At 36.5% G+C, this 26682-nt stretch overlaps 1 protein-coding gene, 1 non-coding gene and 1 pseudogene across 6 annotated transcripts in view; 2 read left to right on the forward strand and 1 right to left on the reverse strand.

Moving 5' to 3' along the window:
• The window catches only part of MINDY2 (MINDY lysine 48 deubiquitinase 2), a 116669-nt gene that overhangs the window by 45418 nt on the left and 44569 nt on the right, over positions 1 to 26682 (reverse strand). For all 5 annotated transcript variants that reach the window (XR_009518480.1, XR_009518479.1, XR_009518478.1 and 2 more), the window contains exons 6-8: positions 22024 to 22166; positions 2767 to 2940; positions 224 to 418 (exon numbers count right to left, since the gene is read on the reverse strand). Coding sequence is in view for 1 of the 5 variants with exons in the window: in XM_060005889.1 (XP_059861872.1) it covers positions 224 to 418; positions 2767 to 2940; positions 22024 to 22166 (512 nt within the window). In the remaining 4 variants the exon portion in view is untranslated. The remainder of the gene's footprint in view (positions 1 to 223; positions 419 to 2766; positions 2941 to 22023; positions 22167 to 26682) is intronic.
• On the forward strand, positions 2283 to 2389 carry LOC132421238 (U6 spliceosomal RNA). Its single transcript, XR_009518528.1, has one exon. It is a non-coding gene; the product is annotated as a U6 spliceosomal RNA (small nuclear RNA).
• LOC132419853 (RING finger protein 11 pseudogene) lies at positions 8428 to 8936 on the forward strand (annotated as a pseudogene).

A 26682-nucleotide genomic window follows, 5' to 3' on the forward strand; every position in this document is an offset into this window, starting at 1 on the left:
TAATAAATTTGGAAAATCTTCCCATCAGAACCTCAGAAAAAGTAAAATTAACTAAATTAGAAATATATTAAGATAATCACAAACTTAGAACAATGTCATAAAATCCATGGATGCTAAAAATGCTAACAGAGTCAATACCTAACTTAAAAGTTTTTATCTCAGCACAAATTTCTTTATTGCTAAAGTGATCATTATATTTAAGGATCAGAACACTAGTTTTTACCTGGGCCTGTGTAGAAGCAGAAGCAGCAGCTGCTGCTGCTTGTTCCTGTTCCTGGTAATATTGAGAAGCTCGTCTATCCTCTTCTTCTTGGAGTTTCTTTGCTAGTTCCAAATCACTGATTCCTTCAGGTATTTGTTCCCAATTGATCTCTTGGCTCTGCTGTTCTTGTTGTAGAGATAATGCCATAAGATAGTCCTAAGAAATTAAATGATAACCATTTTTAGCTATGAGATTTTATCCAAGAACTAACGTGTGTGAAATATAGGGGTTATATCTACAAACCTATCAGAGTGGCTTTTAAAAAACATACCAGAGGGTAAATGTAAAAATAGAAGTTTTCTATATATTTGTTTGGGAGGTATGAAATTATTTCAGTGATGTTGCCATTGTTATAAATATTTTAAATATTCATTTGAAATTCCTTCTAGAAGCAGTATATAAGGCATTCAGAAAAGCTTAAAAAAAAAACCACATGTCTGTAGAAAATTGTTACAAAGTAAAAAAGCATAAATAAGAAAGTTAAGATTACCATAATATCATTACACAGAGCCAACTACTGTTAACAATTAATATATAATTGTTATATATTAATCATTTTTTTCTATATTCACATACAAACACATCTCCCAACCCCTGAAACTATCATAATCTGCTTTCTTTTCCATTTAATGTTATAAAAGTCTTCTGTTTAAAAAAAGGTTATAAGAACTTCCCAAGATTATTTATTAAATATTCTCCCAAAAGATGATTTTTAAAGCCAACATAGCTGTCCATCATACAATCATATTCAGTTACTTAACTATGCCTTTCTCCTCCCACACACACCCCCAGATTATTTCCTATGAGAGAAAGTGATGCATCTTTGGTCAAAAGTTGTATTATCTAACAAAACATCCACTTTTATTAAGAATTAGTGCTGAATGAAACTTGACTACTCTTGTGCACCTCCCCCAATCTACCCTCAAAATAAGAGAATTTTAAATAACCACAGAGGATATGTAAAAGGTTGTTGCCTGTGAAGACCTTGTACTATCTAGCATGATTATCTTACTGACATCAAGAATTTGTCCTTCAAAGTTTTCTCCTCAATTCTTCAAACTCTGCTCTTTGCTAAGTCCCTTCATTGCTACTTTTAAAGACAATATCATACATGTATTCTCAACACCTTACGGCTAGATTACTGTGGCAATCTATTGCTTTACTTCATTCCTGTGCCAATATTTTTTACACACAGTAGTTAGAAAAATCCTGTATATTTCTCTTAAGTAACACTTAAAAAACCATGCTCCTGTATATCTTCTGAAGGAAAATGAGTATGTTGATTATTATGGCTGTTTATCAAAGGAAGGCCAAGAGTCCTAGAAAGATTAGTATTTGTTTGAATCAAGTATTCTTTCATCCATTCATAGCTTGCTATTCAAATTACCATTATAGAACTTAACATATGATATTAGTTGGTCAAATACCTGCCTCCCCAACTAGACTGAAGAATCTTTGAGGACAGGACTGAATGATTTATCTTTGTGTCCCCAGGATGCAGTTATAGTGCTCAGTACAACTGCTCAATGAATAATGGTTAAATGCACACAGTCTCTATGCACTTAAATTGTTATCAGCAAAACATGTGCCAACTGTTTAACATAAACATATTTCTGCCTCAGTTGAGGAAAATGTCACATCACTGTTATACTTCTAGTAATAAACACACTTGTGGCTCTAAGCCTACCAACCAATAGCAGGCAAAAATCTCATCTGTTTCAGTTCCAAATAAGAATTCTGCTCAGTAGTGCCGCTCCTGCTGTAAGTGTCTGTTCCTCCTTACCTTGGACTCTAAGGCTTAGAACACCCCCCTACTCTTTATCCAGTGTATGCTATCTTCAAGATTCCCTCTTTTCTACTTTTTCTGACTAACCAAAATAGATCTCAAATATGTACTTGTCTCTTCATCTCTACCACCAAGGCTAAGCCATCATCACCTCTTGCTAGGACTGCTAGTCTGCTTACAACCGTGTCCTTCCTATGCATTTGCCACAGAGCAGGTTTTTAAAAAGGTAAAGTAGTGCTCGCTTCAGCAGCATAAATACTAAAATTGGAACGATACAGAGAAGATTAGCACAGCTCCTATGCAAGGATGACACTCAAATTTGTGAAGCATTCCATATTCTTTTACAGAAGTAGAAACATACTGTTATACACATGAAACATATAATGTTATAAACTAATGTTACCTCAATTTAAAAAAAAGGTAAAGTAGATCATGTCACTTCCATGTTTAATACTTCGCATACCTTCCCTACTACAATTAGAATAAAATTTAAACTCTTTACCATGACCTTCACAGTTCAATATAATCTGGTCTTCTGAACCAAAGTGTACAATTAATGTACATGTAGAATAATCACTTACCTATTTAGGAAGTGTCAGGAAAATTTCACAAGTATATTAATGAACAACTTTTAGTTCAAAAATTTGGATAACTAAATTCACATTTGAAAGGAATGAGCACTTTAAACAATATGAAGAAGATAAAACAACAAATTTACCTGATCTATCTGATCTTGTTGTCCTCTGTATACAGTTTCTGGATCAGAAGGAGGCCGCAGATGAAATTCTGAGTCACAGAAATTTCCATCACCATCGACATTGTGTAGGCTTTCCCAAACAACTTTTTCTTCAGTGAGAAACCCCTGGTCTGTTACCAACAAATACAGCAGACCCTTAATAAGAAATAAGAAAAAGGACTGTTAAGTTGATCAAAGCTAGTTAATATTTAAGAGAAACTGTATAATCTTTTTAAAACATATAATTATTCCTACTAGTTAGGTCTGCACAACCTACTAAATAGTTGACCAAGTAGATATCTTATTTGCTCACTGAATTATATCCACTTGGCTTTGAATATAGTTTATAAAAGGTACACTACAGTATGATGAGAAATAGGAGTTCTTGGCATGTTCAACTAATTCATAACTTATAAATAGCCCTTGGAGTTTTTTAATCTCCTTTCACAAAATAGAAAAATACTATACAAGTTCCTAAAAAATACATCAGATAACAAATAAGATATAGTCACAATAAAATTATATCATATTGCCTGTTTTTTAAAAAAATTAAGCACATATGACTAATCCATTTCATACCAATTTTTCCTTCTCTGCACCATTAGCTGCTCTTAATTTATACACCAACAGTACTTTGTACTTTTTCTATAGTAGCATTAAATCACACTGTACAATGATTATGTTTTCTTCCTCGTTCCCCAGACTGTATTTTTTAATCTATCTCTGGGCCTAGTGTAGGCTGTATCATAAAGTTGAAGCCTAATATTTATTGAATTAATCAATGAAGTCATAATGTATTTACAGTCATTACCATAGAATTTAGCATTGATCTCTAATTGCTCATATGCATTAGTTTTAACTCCAATCATATGTAAAGTGTCCCTAGTATACCATATAACATTTGTAAGCCATTTTTATTTCAGATTTGCCAAGGACAACTTTCATTTACTTGTTCAGAGTTCCCACTGGTTAATATAGTGTTTATTATTGCACAAGAATCATACTTTTCAAGTTCTCACTTATACACAATCTTAATAATTAATAATAAGAAATTCCTTTAAAGAATTTGGTGGTGAGGGTAGAGAATTACTGAATAAATTCTGAAGCTTTAAAAAAAACTAAGTAGTTGTTATTTTTGAACATTTACTATGTGTCCAGCACTATGGGACACAGCTCCTCCTGAAGTACAGTCTTTCCTGTTGTCTAGTAGCAGTTACATTCAAGAATCAGCTGTAGGTACTGATTAATTTACAAGGTCACTGAAATTACTATTGCAACATGAAAAGGATTCATAAAGAAACACATTTTGGTATAAAGTTTAAAGACATTGTTTTAAGAAAAAATTAAGTCCAGGCTCATGTTTTGTTTTGTTTTTTAAATCAGGTATGTTCCAATTTATCAAATATTGAATGCCTACCATATGCTTAGCACTATGCTAAGTGCTTGAGGATTCATATCATGGGTAGTAATGATCCCATCTTACCCTGATATTAGTGCCCCTTTTATGTGACTTCATAGAATCCTGGACTTAACAGTATTATAGCACTTTATACATTGAATTGCAGTTGTCTGTTTACTTAATCATCTCTCTTAATACATTTTAAGCTCCTTGAGGACCAGAGTCATGTTTTATTCACCCATGCAGTGTCATTACCTAACATTTTATTTTTTATTTTTTTTTTTGCGGTACGCGGGCCTCTCACCATTGTGGCCTCTCCCTTTGTGGAGCACAGGCTCCGGACACTCAGGCTCAGCGGCCATGGCTCACGGGCCCAGCCGCTCCGTGGCATGTGGGATCCTCCCAGACCAGGGCACGAACCCGTGTCCCCTGCATCGGCAGGTGGACTCTCAACCACTGCCCCACCAGGGAGGCCCCTTAACATATTTTTAATACCCAGTTAGGGTCTACCTTGTTCTGGGATAATTTAAGAGAAAAACTAATTTTCCACTGAATAGATTTGACCCTTCTCTTTATACTTATCACAATGCATTTCAACATATTATATAATATGTAAGTTTTACAGTTTATTTTGTATAGATCATATATTAGATTGGCTGTTTGTTGGGAAGGAACTATAATCTTATCAATAATTTTCCTCCAAATGACACTTTAGGATAGGTAAATTCTGGGAGCGTTTCTATTGAAAGCTACTATCATCCATAGCACATGAATATTTAAAAGTTTTAACTAAAAGTATCCATTTCTTGGTATAGGTGACCTGTCTTCTCATGGACCATCAGCCTCAATTTCTTCCTCTTTTAGATCTTGACATTTATCAAAAAAAGTCTGTAACTGGTCCACTGTCAACAATGCTGGTTATTACTTAAAATAACAAAGCATGTGTCAGTATAGTACTGAATACTTTAGGCCCATTTGTTCCTGAGAGTCTACAATTAAATCACCATCAAGAATATTTCTTGGGGGCTTCCCTGGTGGTGCAGTGGTTGAGAGTCAGCCTGCTGATGCAGGGGACATGGGTTCGTGCCCCAGTCTGGGAAGATCCCACATGCCGCGGAGTGGCTGGGCCCGTGAGCCATGGCCGCTGAGCCTGCGCGTCCAGAGCCTGTGTTCCGCAACGGGAGAGGCTACGACAGTGAGAGGCCCACGTACTGCAACAACAACAACAAAAAATATATATATATATTCCTTGCTTTTGTATCCCAGCACTTTTGTTAATATTATCTAGCCAAAGCTTTCTTTTCTAAGCCTTAAATCTTCTGCCTAATCTGACTCACCAGTCTCTAAAATATTAATTTCACAAAAAAATACAGAATGCATATATTAAATTAAATTGTTTATTAATGTATAAAATGTATGTTTATTATTACATAAAAACAAATGACATTAGATAATTTTTAAAATTTTTTTTAAAATGGGCAATTAAATCACAAAAGAAGACTGAACGAAAACCTGTTCTACCTAAAATACTCTGATAATTCTATATAGAGTATATACGTTACTTTTATTAACAATATACATAATACTATCACATTTTGTAAATTGGTAAAATAGAAGAAAACCTGATAATGTAATACAAAAATAAAGTAATTCCAGGCTTTAAAATACAGAGCAAAGCACTGCCTGAATGTTTCTGGTTAACTAGCTTGGATTTGAATTATTTAAAGTCTTTGGACCTTAGTTTTCTTTTCTTATAAAGTGATATAGAATCAGTGAGATGAGAGGATTTCTAAGGAATTTTATAAATTGAAAGATGAACTTTACTCCTACTTAACAAACATCAATCTCACCTACAAGTAACTTTCTTACCCACCCAGAGAGGCAGAGCTGTTGAGAGTGTGAAGTTAAAAGTCAGACTGGAGCTGTTTACAAGCTGTGTGGTCTTGAGCAAGTTACTCAGGGCTTTAAGCCTGTTCTCTCAGATGTAAAGTGGGAAGTTGTGAAAATTAAATGAGATAATGAACGTAAAATGCTTAGTATAATGCAGGGCACGTGAACAGCCCCTAAATCTATCTGGGTTTCTTTATCTCCTTTTCCTGCCTCTTATTTAAAAGGAAAAGCTGGATCTCTCTGCCTGTACTGTTGGAATCACTTTTCTGTTACCACATTTCTTTCCCCTTCCTGCCTCTAAAAAATTTTTTAAAAGAAAGTGACAATTTGGAAATTCCCTGGTGGTCCATTGGTTAGTACTCCACGCTTCCATTGCAGGGGCCATGGGTTTGATCCCTGGTCGGGGAACTAAGATCCTACAAGGTGTGTGGCACGTACCAAAAAAAAAAAAAAAAAAGTGACAATTTTTGATGTATTAACTACCTTTTAAAAATATCTAAATTAGGTGAATTTTTACTTAAGTGTAGCCTTCTGTGGAAAAAAAAATTCCCACCATAGTCTTAGTTGAAGAGAAAAGTGAATGGACAAACTTATTTTATTTCTTTAATATGGCTTTAGTACTTATCTTGAACTGTATCTCCTAAACTACTCTCACTTCTAATCCTTAAATGTAAAGTAAAAAAGCAAACTAATAAAAGCTAACCTTAAAAAACACCTTGGTTTCGAATATACTCCAGAGAGTTGTCAATAATTTAAAAACAAGAGGTAGAGGAAACAGTCAAGACATGCATATAAAAGTTGATATGGGAAAGGGATGATCAAGGGGGAGTCACGATGGGGAAAGAACTAGGCAGATGTCGTTATTTAACCAAAGATCTAGAAGCTAGGTGATCTAGACAGAGGCCAAGGAATCAGTAGTTTATTTTACTCAAGAGCAAGCAGGGGGGCTTCCCTGGTGGTGCGGTGGTTGGAAGTCTGCCTGCCAGTGCAGAGAACGCAGGTTCGATCCCTGGTCTGGGAGGATCCCACATGCCGCGAAGCGACTGGACTGGACCCGTGTGCCACAACTGCTGGGCCTGTGCTCTAGAGCCCTTAGGCCACAAATGCTGAGCCTGTGGGCCACGGCTACTGAGGCTCGCATGCCTGGAGCCTGTGCTCTGTGGTGGGAGAGGCCACCGTGGTGAGGGGCCCGCGTGCCGCGGCGAGGGCTGGCCCCCGCTTGCCGCGGCTGTTAAGTGCCCGCATGCAGCAGCGGGGACCCAACGCAGCCAAAAATAAATAAATTTTAAAATTTATTTTTTAAAAAAAGAGCAAGCAGGAAGTATTAGAGAAGCAGAGGAGGATCATTAAAATAAAAAGGAATAACTAGATCTTGGATATAGAGTTATATATATAAGAATCCCGAAGCAGAACAGACCAAAATAGGTCTGTTTCTAGGAAAGTGCGGATTTATTTACAGCCCATTTTTATACTTTCAAATTTCCTGTCTGGTTAAAAGTCATCTTACTATTTAGAACCACAAGAATGGCCCTGAAAGCATGTGCACTCTCACTAGCATCTCCTCCTGCTACTTTCAGATCCTAATCTTAGTTATGCTGATGAAAAGCACAGATCTTCGTAGGATCATGTACTCAATGTGGATTTGCCAAAATGATCTGCCCAGTTTAACTGTACAAGATTAAATGGAATTACATGGAGCAAGGTAACATACGAGATAGAAATTAGGGGTATATGTATTTTTGCCAATGGACAGGTGAGGGAAGAATAGTTTAATCAAGGGTTCATGGAGAGTGCTATTACAACTAATAACTAACAAGAGCTGGACTTGATTGCTTTGCTAGTAATGGAAGAGGTACTTGTCCAGAGTTTAGGAATGGTAAACCACAAAACTAGAAATAAGAGGAGTTTCCAAAAACAGGAAGTCAACTAGTATCTGCTGTCAGAGAAAATGTCAGGAGAGGCTGTGCAATCAAAACCATAGATCCGGGCTTCCCTGGTGGCGCAGTGGTTGGGAGTCCGCCTGCCGATGCAGGGGACACGGGTTCGTGCCCCGGTCTGGGAGGATCCCACGTGCCGCGGAGCGGCTGGGCCCGTGAGCCACGGCCGCTGAGCCTGCGCGTCCGGAGCCTGTGCTCCGCAGCGGGAGAGGCCGCAGCGGTGAGAGGCCCGCGTGTCGCAAAAAAAACCCACCATAGATCCATACACAGTTGAGAAGTGTGAAGTTGACTGGTAAATTATTATAAAAATCAAGAATAGGAAAAAAGTATAATAGGGCAAAAATCAATTTAATTCACACATCCTCTGTGACTCTGCGATGACAGAAGGCCTAATTAAAAAGTCTATGGAGGGGAGAAGACTGTCAAAACAGCGCACAGATCACACACCCTAGCCCCGGAAGATGGGGAACTGCCTCAAGTCCCCCACTTCGGATGACATCTCCCTGCTTCACGAGTCTCAGTCCGACCGGGCTAGCTTTGGCGAGGGGGCTGAGCAGGATCAGGAGCCGCCGCCGCCATATCAGGAACAAGTTCCAGTTCCGGTCTATCATCCAACACCTAGCCAGACTCGCCTAGCAACTCAGCTGACTGAAGAGGAACAAATTAGGATAGCTCAAAGAATAGGCCTTATACAGCATCTGCCTAAAGGAGTTTATGAACCTGGAAGAGATGGATCAGAAAAAAAGATCTGGGAGTGTGTGATCTGTATGATGGACTTTGTTCATGGGGACCCAATTCGATTTCTCCCGTGCATGCACATCTATCGTCTGGACTGTATGGACGACTGGCTGATGAGATCCTTCACATGCCCCTCCTGCATGAAGCCCGTTGATGCAGCACTGCTTTCGTCCTACGAGACTGACTGAGCCAGGGTCTCTCATCTGACTTCAAGTGAACCATCATTTTTGGTGGTTTTGATCTTTTGTCACTGAGCCCAAAAAGCCAGGGATTAGGGATTAAGATCATGCACAAAAGTTTCCTAAATATTCCTGAATGGCTGCAGCTGTTGGGGAAAAGTATGTGATATTTTAGAAACTTAGGGGGAAAAGTAGGAAGGTATTTTTATGTAAAGCCTTGACCCAGTGTTCAAGAATATAATTGTATTTAGATCTTGTTATTGCTCCAGTACATAGGAATTGTGTAAAGTGTTAAAGCAGCTGTATAAGTTTAAATTGTGTATGTCGAAGATTAGGAAAAAGATAGTGGTTGTTTTTCCTAAATGAAGTAATTTTCTTCTCCCCCCCACCCAAATTATTTTCTCAAGTTGCTGGCATTTGGGTCAAGGTTTTATTAAAAGCTCCATTTTACAACACTGGCACAAAAAAAGTAGTTTTAAGCTTGTTTGTACAGTTCTTTTATCCACTGGAAATGGAATTCATTGCCTTAGGTCTTTTTAAATAGTGTATTATTATCGTTGGGGCTGGCTCTATGCTTGAAAACCACTTTATTTATAACCTGTTATAAGTGCTATATCTGTTTGCAGTTAGGAAATGCAGAATTCAAAGTGATCTCCTAGTGTGTAAGCAAGCTGAGATGCACTATCCCTTTTCTATAAAAAAATGAGTTAATGTGTCAAGAAACCAACTCTAGTAAAGTGGGATTTAATATTACCCTTTCTTATGTGTTTCACCTAATTAGTTTGGTTGTTAATATGGTGATAACTAAAAGTCAAGGTAAATTTCAAACATTAAGAATTCTGATTTATTGAGCTTGAATTATGCCACCATGCTTATGTAAAAATGAAAGTGGCACCATGGTTAAACTGAGAAAAGTTTCTCAGTTGTAACAATTTTGATTTATTCTTTCCTGTGACCTCCTTCCCTGTATTGTAGTGCTGAGGTTATTGAAGTTATGTAAAACACATCTCTGTTTCTGTTTCTTGGAAGAACAGTCCTGCTAGTTGACGGACAATTCTAAGCAGGGAGAATTAAGATAAATGTGTTTCATGTTTTGCACACAAATGCAGAATTTGTATAACCACATGACTTCATAGTTATGATCTCAAAAAAGAAGGAATTTCTCTTTTATCTTTTTCTTGCAGTTAATATAAGAACACTGAATCTCTAAGCTTCTGAAGTGTTAGAAGTAGAGATGGTCTAGTAAGGATGTAGTTGTAATGTTTTATCCATTTAGCATGTGTTTATTTTTCTTAATGTACTCAAAGGTGACATATTTGTTCAACTCAGTGATATTACAACTAAAAAAATCATTCATTAGCAAAAGGAGAAGCAATCTCAACCAAACAATCAGAAATGTTTCTTATTATTTTATATTGAGTTGAATATTTGACTTTAACACTTTTCTACATATAAAACACAAGTCTCTTGAAGGGTTCTTCATAATTGCATTATAGAAGAATTTAGTATGTCATAAGCACTTAAAGATTTAACATTCAACTGTAGCAGTATCTATGTTGGTTAATTTTCTTATAAGCCCCACAATGAGTTTGAGAAAAATGGAAAGAAATTAGATTATCAGGTTCTGTTAAATTGTTACATGTATCTTGCTTAAGTTTTTGTTCATTAATTTATATCCAATTACATAAAGCAAATTTGGAGGAAACACCTGAAGTTGTGCAATATTTTCAGAGATATTACTTTTTTCTATCTTTGTGTTTTCTACTTAAACATGATGTCTGTCATCAAGTATTATAGTCACTTTCTTTTTTCTAGATTGTTAAATGAACTTTTTTTTTTAAATCATCTTCTATGTTGCTGTTAGTCTTTATTACAAGGCTTCTTTCACAGAAGTTTGGCAGTAATATTGAAAGAACCAGGATTGAGCTGAATGCTTTTTTTTTTTTTTTTTTCGGTGCGCGGGCCTCTCACTGCTGTGGCCTCTCCCGTTGCAGAGCACAGGCTCCAGACGCGCACGCTCAGCGGCCATGGCTCACGGGACCAGCCGCTCAGCGGCATGTGGGATCTTCCTGGACCGGGGCACGAACCCGTGTCCCCTGCATTGGCAGGCGGACGCTCAACCACTGCGCCACCAGGGAAGCCCCTGAATGCTTTTTTTTTTAAGGTACTTTGTATTCTTTAATTTTGATCTCCACATACCATGTTAAGAACTATCAATTTTGGCTTTTACCAAGTGAAATAAAGTTATATTACAGTTGCAAAAAAAAAAAAAAGTCTATGGAGGGCTTCCCTGGTGGCACAGTGGTTAAGAATCTGCCTGCCAATGCAGGGGACACGGGTTCAAGGTCTTGTCCGGGAAGATCCCACAGGCTGCGAAGCAACTAAGCCCATGCGCCACAACTACTGAGCCTGCACTCTAGAGCCCACAAGCCACAATTACTGAGCCCGCGTGCCACAACTACTGAAGCCCATGCGCCTAGAGTCCATGCTCCGCAACAAGAGAAGCCACCACAATGAGAAGCCCTCACACAGCAAGGAAGAGTAGCTCCTGCTCGCCACAACTAGAGAAAGCCTATGCACAGCAACGATGACTCAACACAACATCAAAAAGTTTAACTGAACAAGAGAATTTGCCCCTGCCTCTACCCAAAGTCTGGAGACAGGAGTTAGAACAGAGATATAGTACTAGAGAATATTAAAGGAGACACATACCTTCCCTTTGGTCAAACAAAAGTCCATGGCTCATACATCTCTAGAGTTCCAAAAGACTTTAGATGACAAAAATATTTTACACACAAGGTAGAATTTAGTAAATTGCTAAGGAAATTGGTACAACCTATAAAGAAACTAGAGATTCCCTTTCCTAGGTAATCCTTTTTGTCCCAACACAGACTTCTTCCTTGTTGGTCTTGGTCCTGAGATAATAATGGCATATGATACGATATGGGTACCAAAAAGTATAAAAACCCTTTCTGCAAATCACAGTAAAAATAAGCCCCACTAATAGAATAATACACTTATAGATACTTTTGACTGATTGCCAACTTATTATAGACTGGCAGTTTATTATTATAGGTCCCTAGTTATACACACCATTTATCTGTAGTAGAAAATATTCTATCCAGATATTAAATTTATTTTTGGTTGAAAGTATATCTAGAGGGACTTCCCTGGTAGTCCAGTCATAAAGAATCCGCCTTCCAATGCAGGGGACGCGGGTTCAATCCCTGGTCACGGAACTAAGATCTCACGTGCCATGGGGCAACTAAAGCCCACGTGCCTCAACTAGACAGCCCATGTACTGAAACTGAAACTACAGAGCCCACGTGCTCTGGAGCCCGTGCACCACAACAAAGAGCCCATGTGCTCTAGAGCCTGTGCACCACTAGAGAAGAAAAAACATACATGCTACAACTAGAGAGAAGCCCATGCGCCGCAATGAACAGCCCACACGCCACAACTAAAGATCCCACGGGACTTCGCTGGTGGCGCAGTGGTTAAGAATCCGCCTGCCAATGCAAGCCACATGGGTTCAGTCCCTGGTCCAGGAACATCCTACATGCCTCAGAGCAACTAAGCCTGTGTGCCACAACTACTGAGCCTGCACTCTAGAGCCCGCAAGGCACAACTACTGAGCTCGCATGCCACACTGAAGCCTGTGCACCTAGAGTCCGTGCTCCGCAACTAGAGAAGCCACCACAATGAGGAGTCCACACACCACAATGAAGAGTAGCCCCCGCTCGCCACAGCTAGAGAAAAACCGAGCACAGCAATAAAGACCCAACACAGCCAAAAATAAATAAACAAATTTATTAAAAAAAAAAAAAAAGATCCTGCATGTCTCATCAAAGACTCCACGTGCCACAAGACCTGACACAGCCATAAAAATAAATAAAATATATTTTTTTAAAAAAAGAAAGTATATCTAGAATTCCATGGAATGAACTGTGTTTATACTCTAGTTGTTCCAAAGAGTTCACAGGGTCAGGAAGATGCAAAATAAAGTGATCATTAAATATGAATGCATAAAATGGCCCTAAAAATCTCAGGGTCCTTCAAAAGTGAAATGTTAGAAGTCCTTATGAAGATCTAATGCAGCAGTAAAAGTAGGCATATCTTGTTGGAAAAAGCAGCTTTCTAGTTTTTCCTTACTTATATCCTTATAGATTCCTTAGGGCTCAAGTTTATAAAGAACTACAGAAACTCTAACAACCCAGGAATTAGTGGTACAGAATAATAGTTTTAATGCTGAACAGGTTTAATAGAACAAGGGCACAATCTTCCATCTTATTTCCTTATCAAGCAAATGCAGGAACCCCTTCCTTAAATTTTAGTAAGTATTCCTTTAGGGCTTCTAGTTTTACACCAACAACTGAAGAAGTGCTAATAGATTTTGTGGTAAGTCAGTTATCAGTCACTGGGTCAATCAGGAGGGAAAGTGTCTCTGACTCTTATAAAGAATGTACTCATTGGGTACTTTGCCAGAGTAAAGCAGCGTCTAATTTAAAGACCCTCAGAACTGGAAAGAAAGTTCAACAGGAATATAGGAAATAGAACTGAGAGGATTATAATGAGGCAGATACAAATAGCCCAAAGACCCAAAAGATTCCTGGAAAACACAGGATTTCTGTCTAAAAAGGACTTCACCAAATGTAACACAAGGTCCTTGATTAGATCCTGGTTTGAACAAACCATCCATAAAACCATTTGGGGGACAAATGGGAAATTTGAATATGGACTGGGTATGAGATGATATTAAAAATTATAGATAACTTTGTTAGATGCAATAATGGTACTGTGATTTGAAAGGGAAATGTTCTTGTTTAGAGATACATATTTAAGTATAAACAAAAATATAAAAATAGATAAAAAATAATACGTCAAAACTGTTAAAAGTAGGTGATGAGTACAATAGGAACACATTAAATTAGTCTCATCATTTTTCTGTAAGTTTCCAATTTTTCATAATAAAAAGTATAAAACAGTGCTACTGTTTCAGTTTGGTGGTCACTATAGAAAATAATACCATTTCCCCCTAGTGACTGGCCACCAGGATAGTTGTTTCCATTTATCCCTTCTATAAAAATAGTACTACCAGGAATTCCCTGGTGGTCCAGTGGTTAGGACTCATTGATTTCACTGCCGAGGGCCCAGTTTCGATCCCTGATTGGGATACTAAGATCCTACAAGCCACGCAGCACAGACAAAAAAAAAAACAAAACAAAACAGGACTACCTTGTAAAGAATGGTGTTTTTTTTTTCTTCTAGGAAAATATTTATAAGTTTGGCCAATATCATCATGTACATAATAACATCATGCCCCTAAATTCCTTTGCTCTTTTATTCTTTGATGCACCCACCCACTTAACGAAGTCCCAAATCTAGGATAACTAACTACCTTCACCAGGCCTACACTCTGATGAATACTCCCACAGAAAAATGACACAAGTGGTATATTCATGTAATAATTACCATCCTTAACACTGCATAGTGATTCTTAATTTCTCTAGTTAGTCCTTTCTCCCACATGCTGTAAAGACTACTTCAAATTTTCTTTCTTCAAATCTGGAACCAAACCTTCTTACCCCTCCTCAGTCTCAGTAAATGATCTTGCCTTCCACATTACAGAAAATAGAAACATTGAAACAAAAACTTTCTCTATTTCCTGCCATCAAATCTATAAACTTACCTGTAGCTCTACTCATAGTCTATTCTTTCCCTCCTTTACAATGGAGAGGTCTCTTTTTAAACCAAAGGTCAATCCCTTTTACCTGTGAAAATGTTTATCCTTTCTCACCTTCTTGGAGGCTTCTAACATTATCTCCTCTCCTGAATTTTCAACATTTCTCTCTATTGAGTCCTTCAATATTTTAACATTGTCAAGTCTCTCATATTAAACAAAAACAACCTTCCCTGGATTCCACACTCTACTATAGCTATGAGCCATTATGTCTGTGCCTCCTCACAGACAAACTGTTGTTTGTCTGTCAAAAGTTGCCTATAATCTATTTCTAGTATCTGAGACCCCAAACATTTCCTAACCAATTCAATGAGGTTTTTTTTCTGCTTCCACCATTCTCTAAAAGATATCAATGAAATCCATATCCCTAATGAACACTTTCCCCCCAAGTGTTCTTATCTTATTCATCTTTTCAATAGCATTTAACAATTGAGATCTCCAATTCTTCTTGAAACACTCTCTCCTTGTTGGTTTACATGATACCATATTCTTTAGATTTTCCTTTTGTTCTTTTCTTTGTGTCTCCTTTGCCAGTTTATACTCCACTAGTTGATCCTTAAATGTTGGCACTCCTCAAATCTCTGTCCTAGGCCTTCTCTTTTCTTCCAATTCCACATTTTTCTTGTAAATCTCATACTCTCCCTCTCCCTATTTGTACACAAAACTTATTCCAGTCCTGAACCATTTAACCAACATTTCCACTTGGAGGGATGCCTGAGAAGCAGCTCTAACAGTTCTAAAAGTTCACATCTTTTTTCTGTTCCAGTGTTCTGCATTTCGATAAAGAGCATCATCATTTATCCAGTTGTTCATGCTTAGAACCCAGAAATCATTCTTTCGTTTTTTAAATTAAAGAATAATAGATTTACAATACTGTATTATTTTCAGGTATACAGCAAAGTGACTCAGTTACACATGTTTTTTCAGATTCTTTTCCATTATAGGCTATGATCAGATATTGAATATAGTCCCCTGCTATACAGTAAATCTTTGTTGTTTTTCTATTTTACATAGAGTACTGTGTATCTGTTAATCCCATACTCCTAATTTTTCCCTCCTCCCCGCTTTCCCCTTTGGTGACCATAAGTTTGTTTTCTATGTCTGTGAGGCTGTTTCTGTTTTGTAAATAAACTCATTTGTGTTATTTTTTAGATTCCACATATAAGTGATATACAGTATTTGTCTTCCTCTGTCTGACTTATTTCACTCAGCATGATAATCTCTACGTCCATCCATGTTGCTTCAAATGGCAATATTTCATTCTTTTTTATGGTTAACATTCCATTGTATATATACACCACGTCTTCTTTATCCATTCATCTGTTGATGGACACTTAAGCTGCTTCCATGTCTTGGCTATTGTAAACAGTGCTGCTATGAACATAGGGGTGCATGGACCTTTTTGAATTAGAGTTTTTGTTTTTTCTGGATATATGCCCAGGAGAGGAATTGCTGGATCATATGGTAGTTCTATTTTTAGTTTTTTAAGGAACCTCCATACTGTTTTCCATAGTGGCTAAACCAATTAACATTCCCACCAACAGTGGGAATATTAATATTCCCATATATTAATATTTCTCCACACCCTCTCCAGCATTTATTATTTGTAGACGTTTTGATGATGGCCATTCTCACCAGTGTGAGGTGATATCTCATTGTGGTTTTGATTTGCATTTCTCTAATAATTAGCAGTGTTGAGCGTCTTTTCATGTGCCTGTTGGCCAGCTGTATGTCTTTTTGGAGAAATGTTTATTTAGGTCTTCTGTCCATTTTTTGACTCGGTTGTTTGTTTTTTTGATATTAAGTTGTATGAGCTCTTTGTATATTTTGGAAATTAACCCTTTATTCATCACATCATTTGCAAATATTTTCTTCCATTCGTGGGTTGCCTTTTTGTTGATGATTTCCTACACTGTGCAAACGCTTTTAAATTTGTTTAGGTTCCATTTGTTTATTTTTACTTTTATTTATTTTGCCCTGGGAGACTGATCTAAGAAAATATTGCTGTGATTTACGTCAAAGAATGTTTCCCCCTTTGTTTTATTCTATGTAATGGTGGCCTCGTAGAATGAATTTGGTAGTGTTCCCTCCTCTTCAATCTTCTGGAATAGTTTGAGAAGGATGAGTTCTTCTTTGTATGTTTGGTAGAATTCCCCAGTAAAGCCATCTGGTCCTGGACTTTTGTTTGCAGGGAGTTTTTTTGTTTTTTGGGTGTTTTTTGTTTTGTTTTGTTTTTTACAGATTCTATTTCATTTCTAGTAATCAGTCTGTTCAAATTATCTGTTTCTTCTTGATTCAGTTTTGGCAAGCTGTATGTTTATAGAAACTATCCATTTTTTGTAGGTTGTCCCAATTTGTTGGCATAGGAGTTTTATGGTATCGTGTCTTATATTAAGTCTTTAAGGCATTTTGAGTTTATTTTTGTGCATGGTATGAGGGAATGTTCTAATTTCATTGATTTACATGCAGCTGTCCAGCTTTCCCAACATCACTTGCTAAAGAGACTGTCTTTTCTCCACTGTATATTCTTGCCTCCTTTGTCAAAGAGTAATTGACCATAGGTGTGTGGGTTTACTCCAGGGTTCTTTATTCTGGTCCCTTGATCCATATGTGTTTTTGCACCAATACCATGCTGTTTTGATAACTGTAGCTTTGCAGTATTGTCTGAAGTCTGGGAAGATTATGCCTACAGCTTTGTTCTTTTTCCTCAGAATTGCTTTGGCAATTCTGAGTCTCTTGTGGTTCCTTATAAATTTTAGGATTATTCTAATTCTGTGTAAAATGTCACAGGTAATTTGAAATGGACTGAATTAAATCTGTAGATTGCTTTGGGTAGTATGGCCATTTTAACAATATTAATTCTTCCAATCCAAGACCACAGGATATCTTTCCATTTCTTTGAATCTTCTTCAGTTTCCTTTATCAATGTTTTATAGTTCTCAGTGTATAGGTCTTTCACATTCTTGGTTAAGTTTATTTCTAGGTTGGTTTTTTTTTTTTGATGCAATTTTAAACACTTTTTCTTTTTACTTTCCTTTTCTGATATTTGTTAGTATAAAGAAATGTAACAGATTTCTGTATACTAATCCTGCTACCTTACTGAATTCATTTATTCTAACAGTTTTTGTGCGGAGGCTTTAGGGTTTTCTGTATAGAGTCTTGCATAGAAAGACAATTTTACCTCTTCCCTTCCAATCTGGACACATTTTATTTATTTTTCTTGTTTGACTGCTGTGGCTAGAAGTTTCAATACTATGTTGAATAGAAGTGGTGAGAGTGGGCATCCTTGTCTTGTTGCTGAATTTAGCAAGAAGGCTTTCAGCTTTTCACCATTGAGTATTATATTGGCTACGGGTTTGTCATAAATGGCTTTTATTATTTTTAAAATTTATTTACTTATTTGGCTGTGTTGGGTCTTGGTTGTGGCATGCGGGATCTTTCGTCGCAGTGCATGGGCTTCTCTCTAGTTGTGGCATGCGGGCTCTAGAGCACAGGGGCTCAGTAGTTGTGGTGCACAGGCTTAGTTGCCCTGCAGCATGTGGGATCTTAGTTCCCCAACCAGGGATTGAACCTGCCTCCCCTGCATTGGAAGGCAGATTCTTAACCACTGGACCACCAGGGAAGTCCCATAAATGGCTTTTATTGTTGAGATGTGTTCCCTCTGTACCCATTTTGGTGTGAGTTTTTACCATGAATCGATGTTGAATTTTATCAAATGCTTTTTCTGCATCTATTGAGAAGATCATTTGGTTTTCGTCTTTTCTTTTGCTGATTTGGTACATCACATTAATTGATTTGCATGTGTTTGAAACATCCTTGAAACCCTGGAATGAATCCAACTTGATCATGGTGTATGATCTTTTTTATGTATTGTTGGATTCAGTTTGCTAATACTTTGTTGAGGATTTTTGCAACTATATTCATCAAAGATATTGGCCTGTAATTTCTTTTTGTGGTGTCTTTGTGTGATTTTGGGTATCAGGGTGATGGTGGCTTCATAGAATGACTTCAGTAGTGTTCCCTCCTCTTCAATCTTTTGGAATAGTTGGAGAACAATAAGTTCTTTGTATGTTTGGTAGAATTCCCCAGTAAAGCCATCTGGTTCTGGACTTTTGTTTGCAGGGGGTTTTTTGGGTTTTGTTTTTCGGTTTTTTTTTTTTTTTTTAATTTACAGATTCTGTTTCACTTCTAGTGATCAGTCTGTTCAAATTATCTTTTTTAAAAAATTAATTAATTTATTTTTGGCTGCCTTGGGTCTTCATTGCTATATGCAGGCTTTCTTTAGTTGCATCAAGCAGGGGCTACTCTTCGTTGTGGTGCATGGGCCTCTCATCGCAGTGGCTTCTCTTGTTGTGGAGCACGGGCTCTAGGCGCACGGGCTTCAGTAGTTGTGGTACACGGGCTATAGAGTGCAGGCTCATCAGTTGTGGCGCATGGGCTTAGTTGCTCTGCGGCATGTAGGATCTTCCCAGACCAGGGCTCGAACCCATGTCCCCTACATTGGCAGGCAGATTCTTAACCACTGCGCCACAAGGGAAACCCCAAATTATTTTGACTCAGCTTTGGCAAGCTGTATGTTTATGGAAACTTGTCCATTTTTTTCTAGGTTGTCCCAATTTGTTGGCATATAACTATTCATAGTATTTCTTATGATTTTTTTGTATTTCTGCAGTATTGACTATTAATTCTCCTCTTTCATTTCTTATTTTGTTTACTTGGGTCTTCTCTCTTTTCTTCTTGGAGAGCCTGGCTAGAAGTTTGTCGATTTTGTTTATCCTTTCAAAAAACTGGCTCTTGGGGCTTGCCCCGAAGTCCAAAACACCTTAATGTTATACAAGGGGCAGGGAGACACACACTAGTGGTACACTGTTTAGCTACAGAATAAGGTTTACTGAGAAAAACTTAGAAGTGAGAAATAGCAGAATACACACATTCTCTCGGCTATCATTATCTCATGGAAATGCATATTCAGTCCAGAAACAGACCCAATGCAGAAAGTGCTCCAGGAGAGGCGCACCCTTCCCAACCACACAGGAAGATTGCGAATACCTAGGTGACTAGTAAAGGACTTCCAGGTCAGGGATATGGCCTTGATAAAAAAAAAAAAGGGAACGTCTAAAGCTCAATTTTGGAAAGTTGTAAAACAACCACTCATGACAGCCAGAGACGTTGTTTTCTCAATTGAACTATCCTACCCCTGTGGAGAAAAAAAAAAAAGAGAGAGAGAGAGAGAACAAAAAGAACGACTAGGCCATCAAGAGACCAAAGTCTATTTCTCTCATTCATTCATTCATTTATTTATTTATTTTTGGCCACACAGCATGGCTTGTGGGATCTCAGTTCCCTGACCAGGGACTGAACGCGGGCCCTGGCAGTGAAAGTGCCAAGTCCTAACCACTGGACTGCCAGAGAATTCCCTATTCCTCCTTTTAACTTAGGACTCTACAAGATCTGATATCTATCTCTTGAGCCTTACATCATGCCTCTTGAGCCTTACATCATGCCTCTTATTTTCTATGCTTCAGTCACATAGCCCTTCTTCGAATTCCTTAAAAAGTTAGGTTATTTCCCTCCTCAGGGCTTCTGCACACATGTTCCATCTGCTTAGTTAACCGCACCACCCCCCCTTTTTTCCTGACATCTTCAAATAGGTTATAAGTCCTAATAAAAGTACTCACAGCATGTTGTAGGTACCCTTCACAGAGTGTATCTCAATAGAAATGATACCTACTTATGTAATTATTTAACATCTGTCCCTTGTCAAACTAGGAGGTCCTTAAATGGCAGGAACTATAGCTGCCTTGCTCAGGCTGCAGTCCTAATACTTAGCTAAGTAAGTACCCAGTCATAATCATGCTCAATAAATATTTGTTGAATGAATGAATAAAGTGTGGACTTAAAGAGATCAGGTAAAGTGAGATGACTTAGCAGTATTTATTATGTAGCAATAATTCTGATTTTGTGGTTCTTTGGCCTTAGATTTTTGAGGAATATGGATAAATCTGGGCCCATACCTAGCACACATCTAGCTTAAATATGGGAACAATACAAACAAACCCTTGCTATAACTAACAGGGGAGCAGGAGAGCTAGGGCTATACAGTATTCTTAAATAAGCAAACAAATCATTATTTTACACTACTTTGTGCAATTCACTGATTAAAGTGTTGAAGGAAATACAAAGTCAGATTCCTGACTTCAATAAGCTTACTTTCATTTAGAAAAATGAGACACATTTACATGGAAAGAAAATTGTTAACTAGGTACTCATCAATAAGGGCAAAGTAAGGACAATATGGCCCATAACAAGTAAAGGAGGAAGGGTAGAGTAGTGATCCAGAGCCTTAGCTGCATATTTAAATCACCTGGAAAACATTTTAAAAATACTGTTGCTCAGGTCTCACCTCTACACATTCTGATTTAATTGAGTTGGTGTTGGGCTCTGGGCATTGGTATTTTTTTAATAGCTCCGTAGGCAGCTCTAGCATACAATCTGAGTTGAGAACCACTGATTTAAGGAGAGAAGAAGTCGCTTTACTGAAGAGTTAGTATATAAAATGTTTCTTAAAAGATAGGTGAAATCTGGATAGGCAAAAAGGAGTGAGAATGTTCACATAGGGATTAGGAGTAAGAAACAAAATGGGAAAGCATAAAGTGTGTATGGGGATGGAGGACTATTAATGAGTAGACAGATCATTATGGCTGAAGCAAAGTGTTGACACAAGGGGATAGTAGAAAATACCTTGCATTTTTATCCTCTAGGTACTGGGTGCTACTAACATTTTTGCAATATTATTGACCTGATCAGAGGAGTATTCTGCCACAAAAGTCTAGAGATAAGTTGATAAACTCCTGTATTAGGTGGCAGCTGTAAAAATGGAAGCATTGAAGAGTTAACAAGAGGGATGAATCAGTAAGATTTTTTTGGCAAAGCCATAAGTGACATGATAAAAAGAATTTAAAGTCACACTGATAACTTAATAATAGAAACACTATCATAAAGACAAATCTTGATTCTTTCTCTAAACTCCTTTAGCCCTCAAATGTAAACATCCATCATTAGCAGTCATCCTAGTTCTAACATTAGGGCTTATCTTTTTTTTCCTTAGAAAGAAAATAATAAATACATTTTAATGCAGTAATCTCTGAAAATGGAGTTGAGACCTAAATAAAAAAAAAAACTGATTTTAAGTAACAAATTGCTAATCCATTCCACCCTAAAGAATTAATTATTACCTTCATAATTTGATGGTTAAAGAATATTACGCTAAAATTTTTTATTTTGAAGCAGATCATAAGACATCTCTAAATCAAGCTCCTTTAGTTTAGAATAACAGTAGCTATTTCTATATCATACCTTGTATTTGGTCATGGTGCTAAAATGATTATTCCGAAAGAACACACAAAGTTCTCCTTCCTGAACCGTTGAAGTTAGTTCACATAATCCATGGTATGTCAGTTGAGTGGCTGTGTTATTTAGAAACTGCTCAGCTACAAAGCCTAGGAACCAATGCATAATATTAGATGGAAGAATAATTTCAAAATTTTAAAGTTTTTCTATTTACATTGTGTTCCAATTATGAAGAAAGGCCAATCAAAATAAGACTCCTCCTACTATAACATGATGGCCCTAAATTGCCTAAATTGGAGATTTTTTTTCTAATTCTGCGATGGAAGATGTGTCTATAGACATTTCCAGGCTAAAGAAACAGTTATCTGAAATTCTTTTTATCAATAAATGTATTTACTTATACCACACCTTCTTCCGCAAAGGATTTCATGCGCCTTGCAATAGAAGAAACACACACAATAAAACTAAAACCCAAAAAAACAATAAGAAGGTAAGGGTTAGCAAAAGTCAACAACTACTTCCCCAATGGATAGGTGTTTAGAAATTAAAAGTAGCCTCAAGAAATTGAGTTGCTTAAGATTTTGACAAAGATCCCAGATAATTTTCAGTTCACAAACTGCTCAATTCTTGCCTTAAAACTAAAAGTAGGCATAAGACTGAACAGAAAACAGTGGGGTAACTGATAACATTTTTATCCTAATCTCCTCCAACATATGCTACTCATTATGTAGATATACCAAGTTCAGAAATAGAAATCATCTCTTCTGTTTTCAAACATAATGAAATATAAAGAAACCTTCTGGGGTTTAATTTAAAAGCTATACATACAGTTGATCCTCATTATTCACACGGATTCATATACGCTAATTTGCCTACTATCTAAAATTTATAACTCCAAAAATCAATACTTGTTGCACTTTCAGGGTCATTCCTGAATATGTGCAAAGCAGCAAAAAAATTGAGTCACCCAACACACACATTCCCCACTGAAGTCAAAATAGGCAACAGTGTGTCACCTTCTTGTTTCAGCTCTCATACTGTGAACAAATTCATTTTCACATTCTATATAATGCCACATTTATCACATTTTGTGAAATTTTTGTGCTTCTTTGGAGTGATTTTTACTGTGTAAAATGGCCCCCAAGCATAATGCTGAAGCTAGTAGTGTTCCTAAGCACACAAAGGTTGTGATGTGCCTTACAGAGACAATGCGTATTTTTGCAGCTTCAGCCGGGCATGAAGCTGTTGGATATGAGTTTAATGTTACTGAGTCAATAATATATATTAAACAAGGTGTCTCTAAGTGGCATGGACTTATATATACTACCAAATGTAAAACAGATAGCTAGTGGGAAGCAGCCGCATAGCACAGGGAGATCAACTCCGTGCTTTGTGACCACCTAGGGGTGGGACAGGGAGGATAGCAGAAGATATGTGGATATATGTATATGTATATGTATAGCTGACTCACTTTGTTATAAAGCAGAAACTAACACACCATTGTAAAGCAATTATACTCCAATAAAGATGTTAAAAAAAAAATAAGGTGTCTCTCAACAGAAACACATGAAAAACAAGGTTATGTATTGATAAGTTGATGAAAATCTTGTGACCAGAGGCTCACAGGAACCTAATGTTGTGTTTCCCCTATGAGCAGTGGTTTGGTATTCACTAATTCAGTGTTCACAGCAACTTTATGGAACATAACTATCAGTAATAATGAGAATCAGTTGTATAAATATTTTAAAAGCCTATATTTCTTTCATTCTTCCTCTTCCTTCCTCCTTTTGCTCCCTTTCTTTAAAAAGGAATAGAGGGGAGGAGAATGCTCTAAAAAGTTTTGTAAGTGAGCAGGGAGGTGCAGATATAGGGAGTAAAGATGAATCTGTGTTAATAAACTGATGACTCAACAAAAATTTGAAAATAAACTTGGTAGAAACTTGGTAGGGCCAGAGGCAGCTGCCTGATATAGATTTATTCCACTCCCTCACTTTTAGTGTCAAGCCATAGCACTTCAAGCTGCAAAGTGGTTGTAAAAAGTTACCAATATATCACACTATTCCAAGGAATTGGTAATGTAGGATGGGAAGTACAAAAAGTTATACAGAAGGCCACAGCCAGAGGAAATTTATAGCTCATTTGCAACTTCCTGGCTTTATACATTTAGAAATAAGACCCCTCCTCAATTATTATCATTACTTTGCTAAATGCTAAGTTATTGAGTAGAATGTATTAGTTATATACTAAAGCATTTTCTCTTATATAGCATTTAAAAAGTAAGCGTTATGCCTGTGCTGAGAAGTACCACTGCTGTCTATAATATCCATGTAACTAAACACTTCCTTCAGAAAGATGTTTCTAAATGTCCCTCCCATACCTCATTCATACAACATACTCTCTACAAAACCCTTTCAAAAAGATACAAAAATTCAGTGGAGATATAGCACAATGTTACTTTCATGTATGAAATTCAAAAATTTAATACTAGAAAAGTCTTTCTCAGCTGCTTGTTTCTAGAGAACAGGACATGGATTCAGAGAGAATAAGTGACTTGCTCAAGGACATAAAACTAGTTATGGCAAAGTGAAGACTGGAACTTAACCGGTATTAATTTATAAAATGTAGTGATTATCATAAATGCAAACTGAACTCTATTTCTCCCCAAACCATAGAGCATAGACTAATTTAGACTTAGAGAAAAAAATGTTTCCTAATTCTTCTACCAACTTGTAAACAGTGACACCTGTGTGATTTTAGTGGCATATTCAAAAGCCTAATCTAGTTTCAACTTTTCATAACTAAACAAATTATGGAGTTTCAAAACATAATATCAGAGATTACTTATTAATTACAAATGGCAAAGGGCATCTTTCCAACAACAAAAAATCTGGTAAATATCACCTTAATCCTATTTGAACATCACCAACAATGGGATAATCAGATATCACGTGCCACCTGATTTGATGCACTAGGAAAGACACAATGTCGCCTACGTAGTATTCCCAAGGAAAATATATAACCCAAATCTACTAATGAGGAAACAATCAGATGAATCCAGATTGAGGACTATTCTATAAAACAACCAGCCTGGACTATAAAGAAAAGTAAATACCACAAAAGACCGAAAAGAAAAGAAAAGAAAAAAGGATAGGGATCTTCTGTTCTAGATTACAGGAGACTAAATTGATATGATAATTAAATGATACTTGATTGAAACTTACACTGAAAAAACTTAAAAGCTATAAGGGGCATTACTGGGACAACTGGGGAATTCTGAATATAAACAGTATATTAGATAATAGTATTGTATCAATGTTAAATTTCCTGAGATAACTGCATTGTGATTACATAGGAAAATTCTTTGTTCTTAAGAGACAAATATTGGAGAGTTAATGGATAAAGTGCTATAATATTTGCAATTAATTGTCACGATTTAGGGAAAAAATTGTGTGTGTGTGTGAATACAGAAAGTAAAAATTCAATATGCTAATAATTGGTGAATTTAGATGAAACATATATATGTACAAATATGTATATAGATACATATATTCATTGTGCTATTCCAATTTTATGGGTTTGAGTTTTTCCAAAATAAAGAGAAAAGGAAATCAATATTATTTAATCAAAAATAATATGAACTCAAACTATAATCTTCAGTGTTTATGGCACATAATAAAAGCTCAGTAAGTGAGCTCAAATAAGTGAATATGCTGGAATAATTTCCTTAAGCATATTTTTTTTTTACCTAGAAACAATTGTTAAAGAAGAAATTATTCCTGAGAGATCTACTGGAATTAAATGACCAGTTAGCATGAAGTCTGGAAACTGGTACTGTGTTATTTTTTTCCTTGTTGATTTCTGCTGCCATGCCACAACCCATCGTTATAACTTGATTCAAAAAAGTATTAATATCCAAAAGAGGTAGCAAGTAATAAATATTCTATGTACATGTAAAACTTCTGTACTTTTACTTACAAGGTATTGCCACCAGAAAAAAATAAATGTTCTCTGAAAGAAGTTGAAAGAATATCTAATTCTATTTGACTATTAACTAAATAATATTTCTTTTTCATCAAAAAAGAATGATAGTAAACATATTTCTTGTATTCTGCACCTTATGGAGATGAAATATTTGAATTTTTAAAAAATCATCTCAGACCAAAGTTTAATAATTTTTAATAAAGAAAGATTAGAAATAAACCACTTTGGGATATTTTATGATTCAGGAGGAAAGTTACAGTTGTAGGCTAAACAGAAAAAGAAAGCAGACTACTTTGGTTGAACAATATACCCAAGAAAATATGATGAAGAAAATGGAAAAAAAGCTAATTGCTATATTATATAAGAAAAAATGTCCATCGTGGCCTTTTATTTCCTTAATGATTTCATAGTGCCTTATACAAGTAGCCATTGGGATTGAATACTTATTTCAAGCAGACTACATATTTGTAATTTCTTATAAACAAAAAACGAGTTTAGCTTTTTAATTGTACTGAATTTCATATATAATTTTTCCTTGACTATGTATGGAAATACGATAAGCAGAATTTCACCATTATGAAATTTATATATCAAGGAATTAATCAGCTCTGATATATACTACCTGAAAATTCTATACCACTAAAGAGGAAGATTCCTACTTGCTTTTACCAAGATATTCTTCTC

Source organism: Delphinus delphis, chromosome 2 (genome assembly GCF_949987515.2).
Source record: "Delphinus delphis chromosome 2, mDelDel1.2, whole genome shotgun sequence".
In the NCBI taxonomy this organism is placed as follows: Eukaryota; Metazoa; Chordata; class Mammalia; order Artiodactyla; family Delphinidae; genus Delphinus; species Delphinus delphis.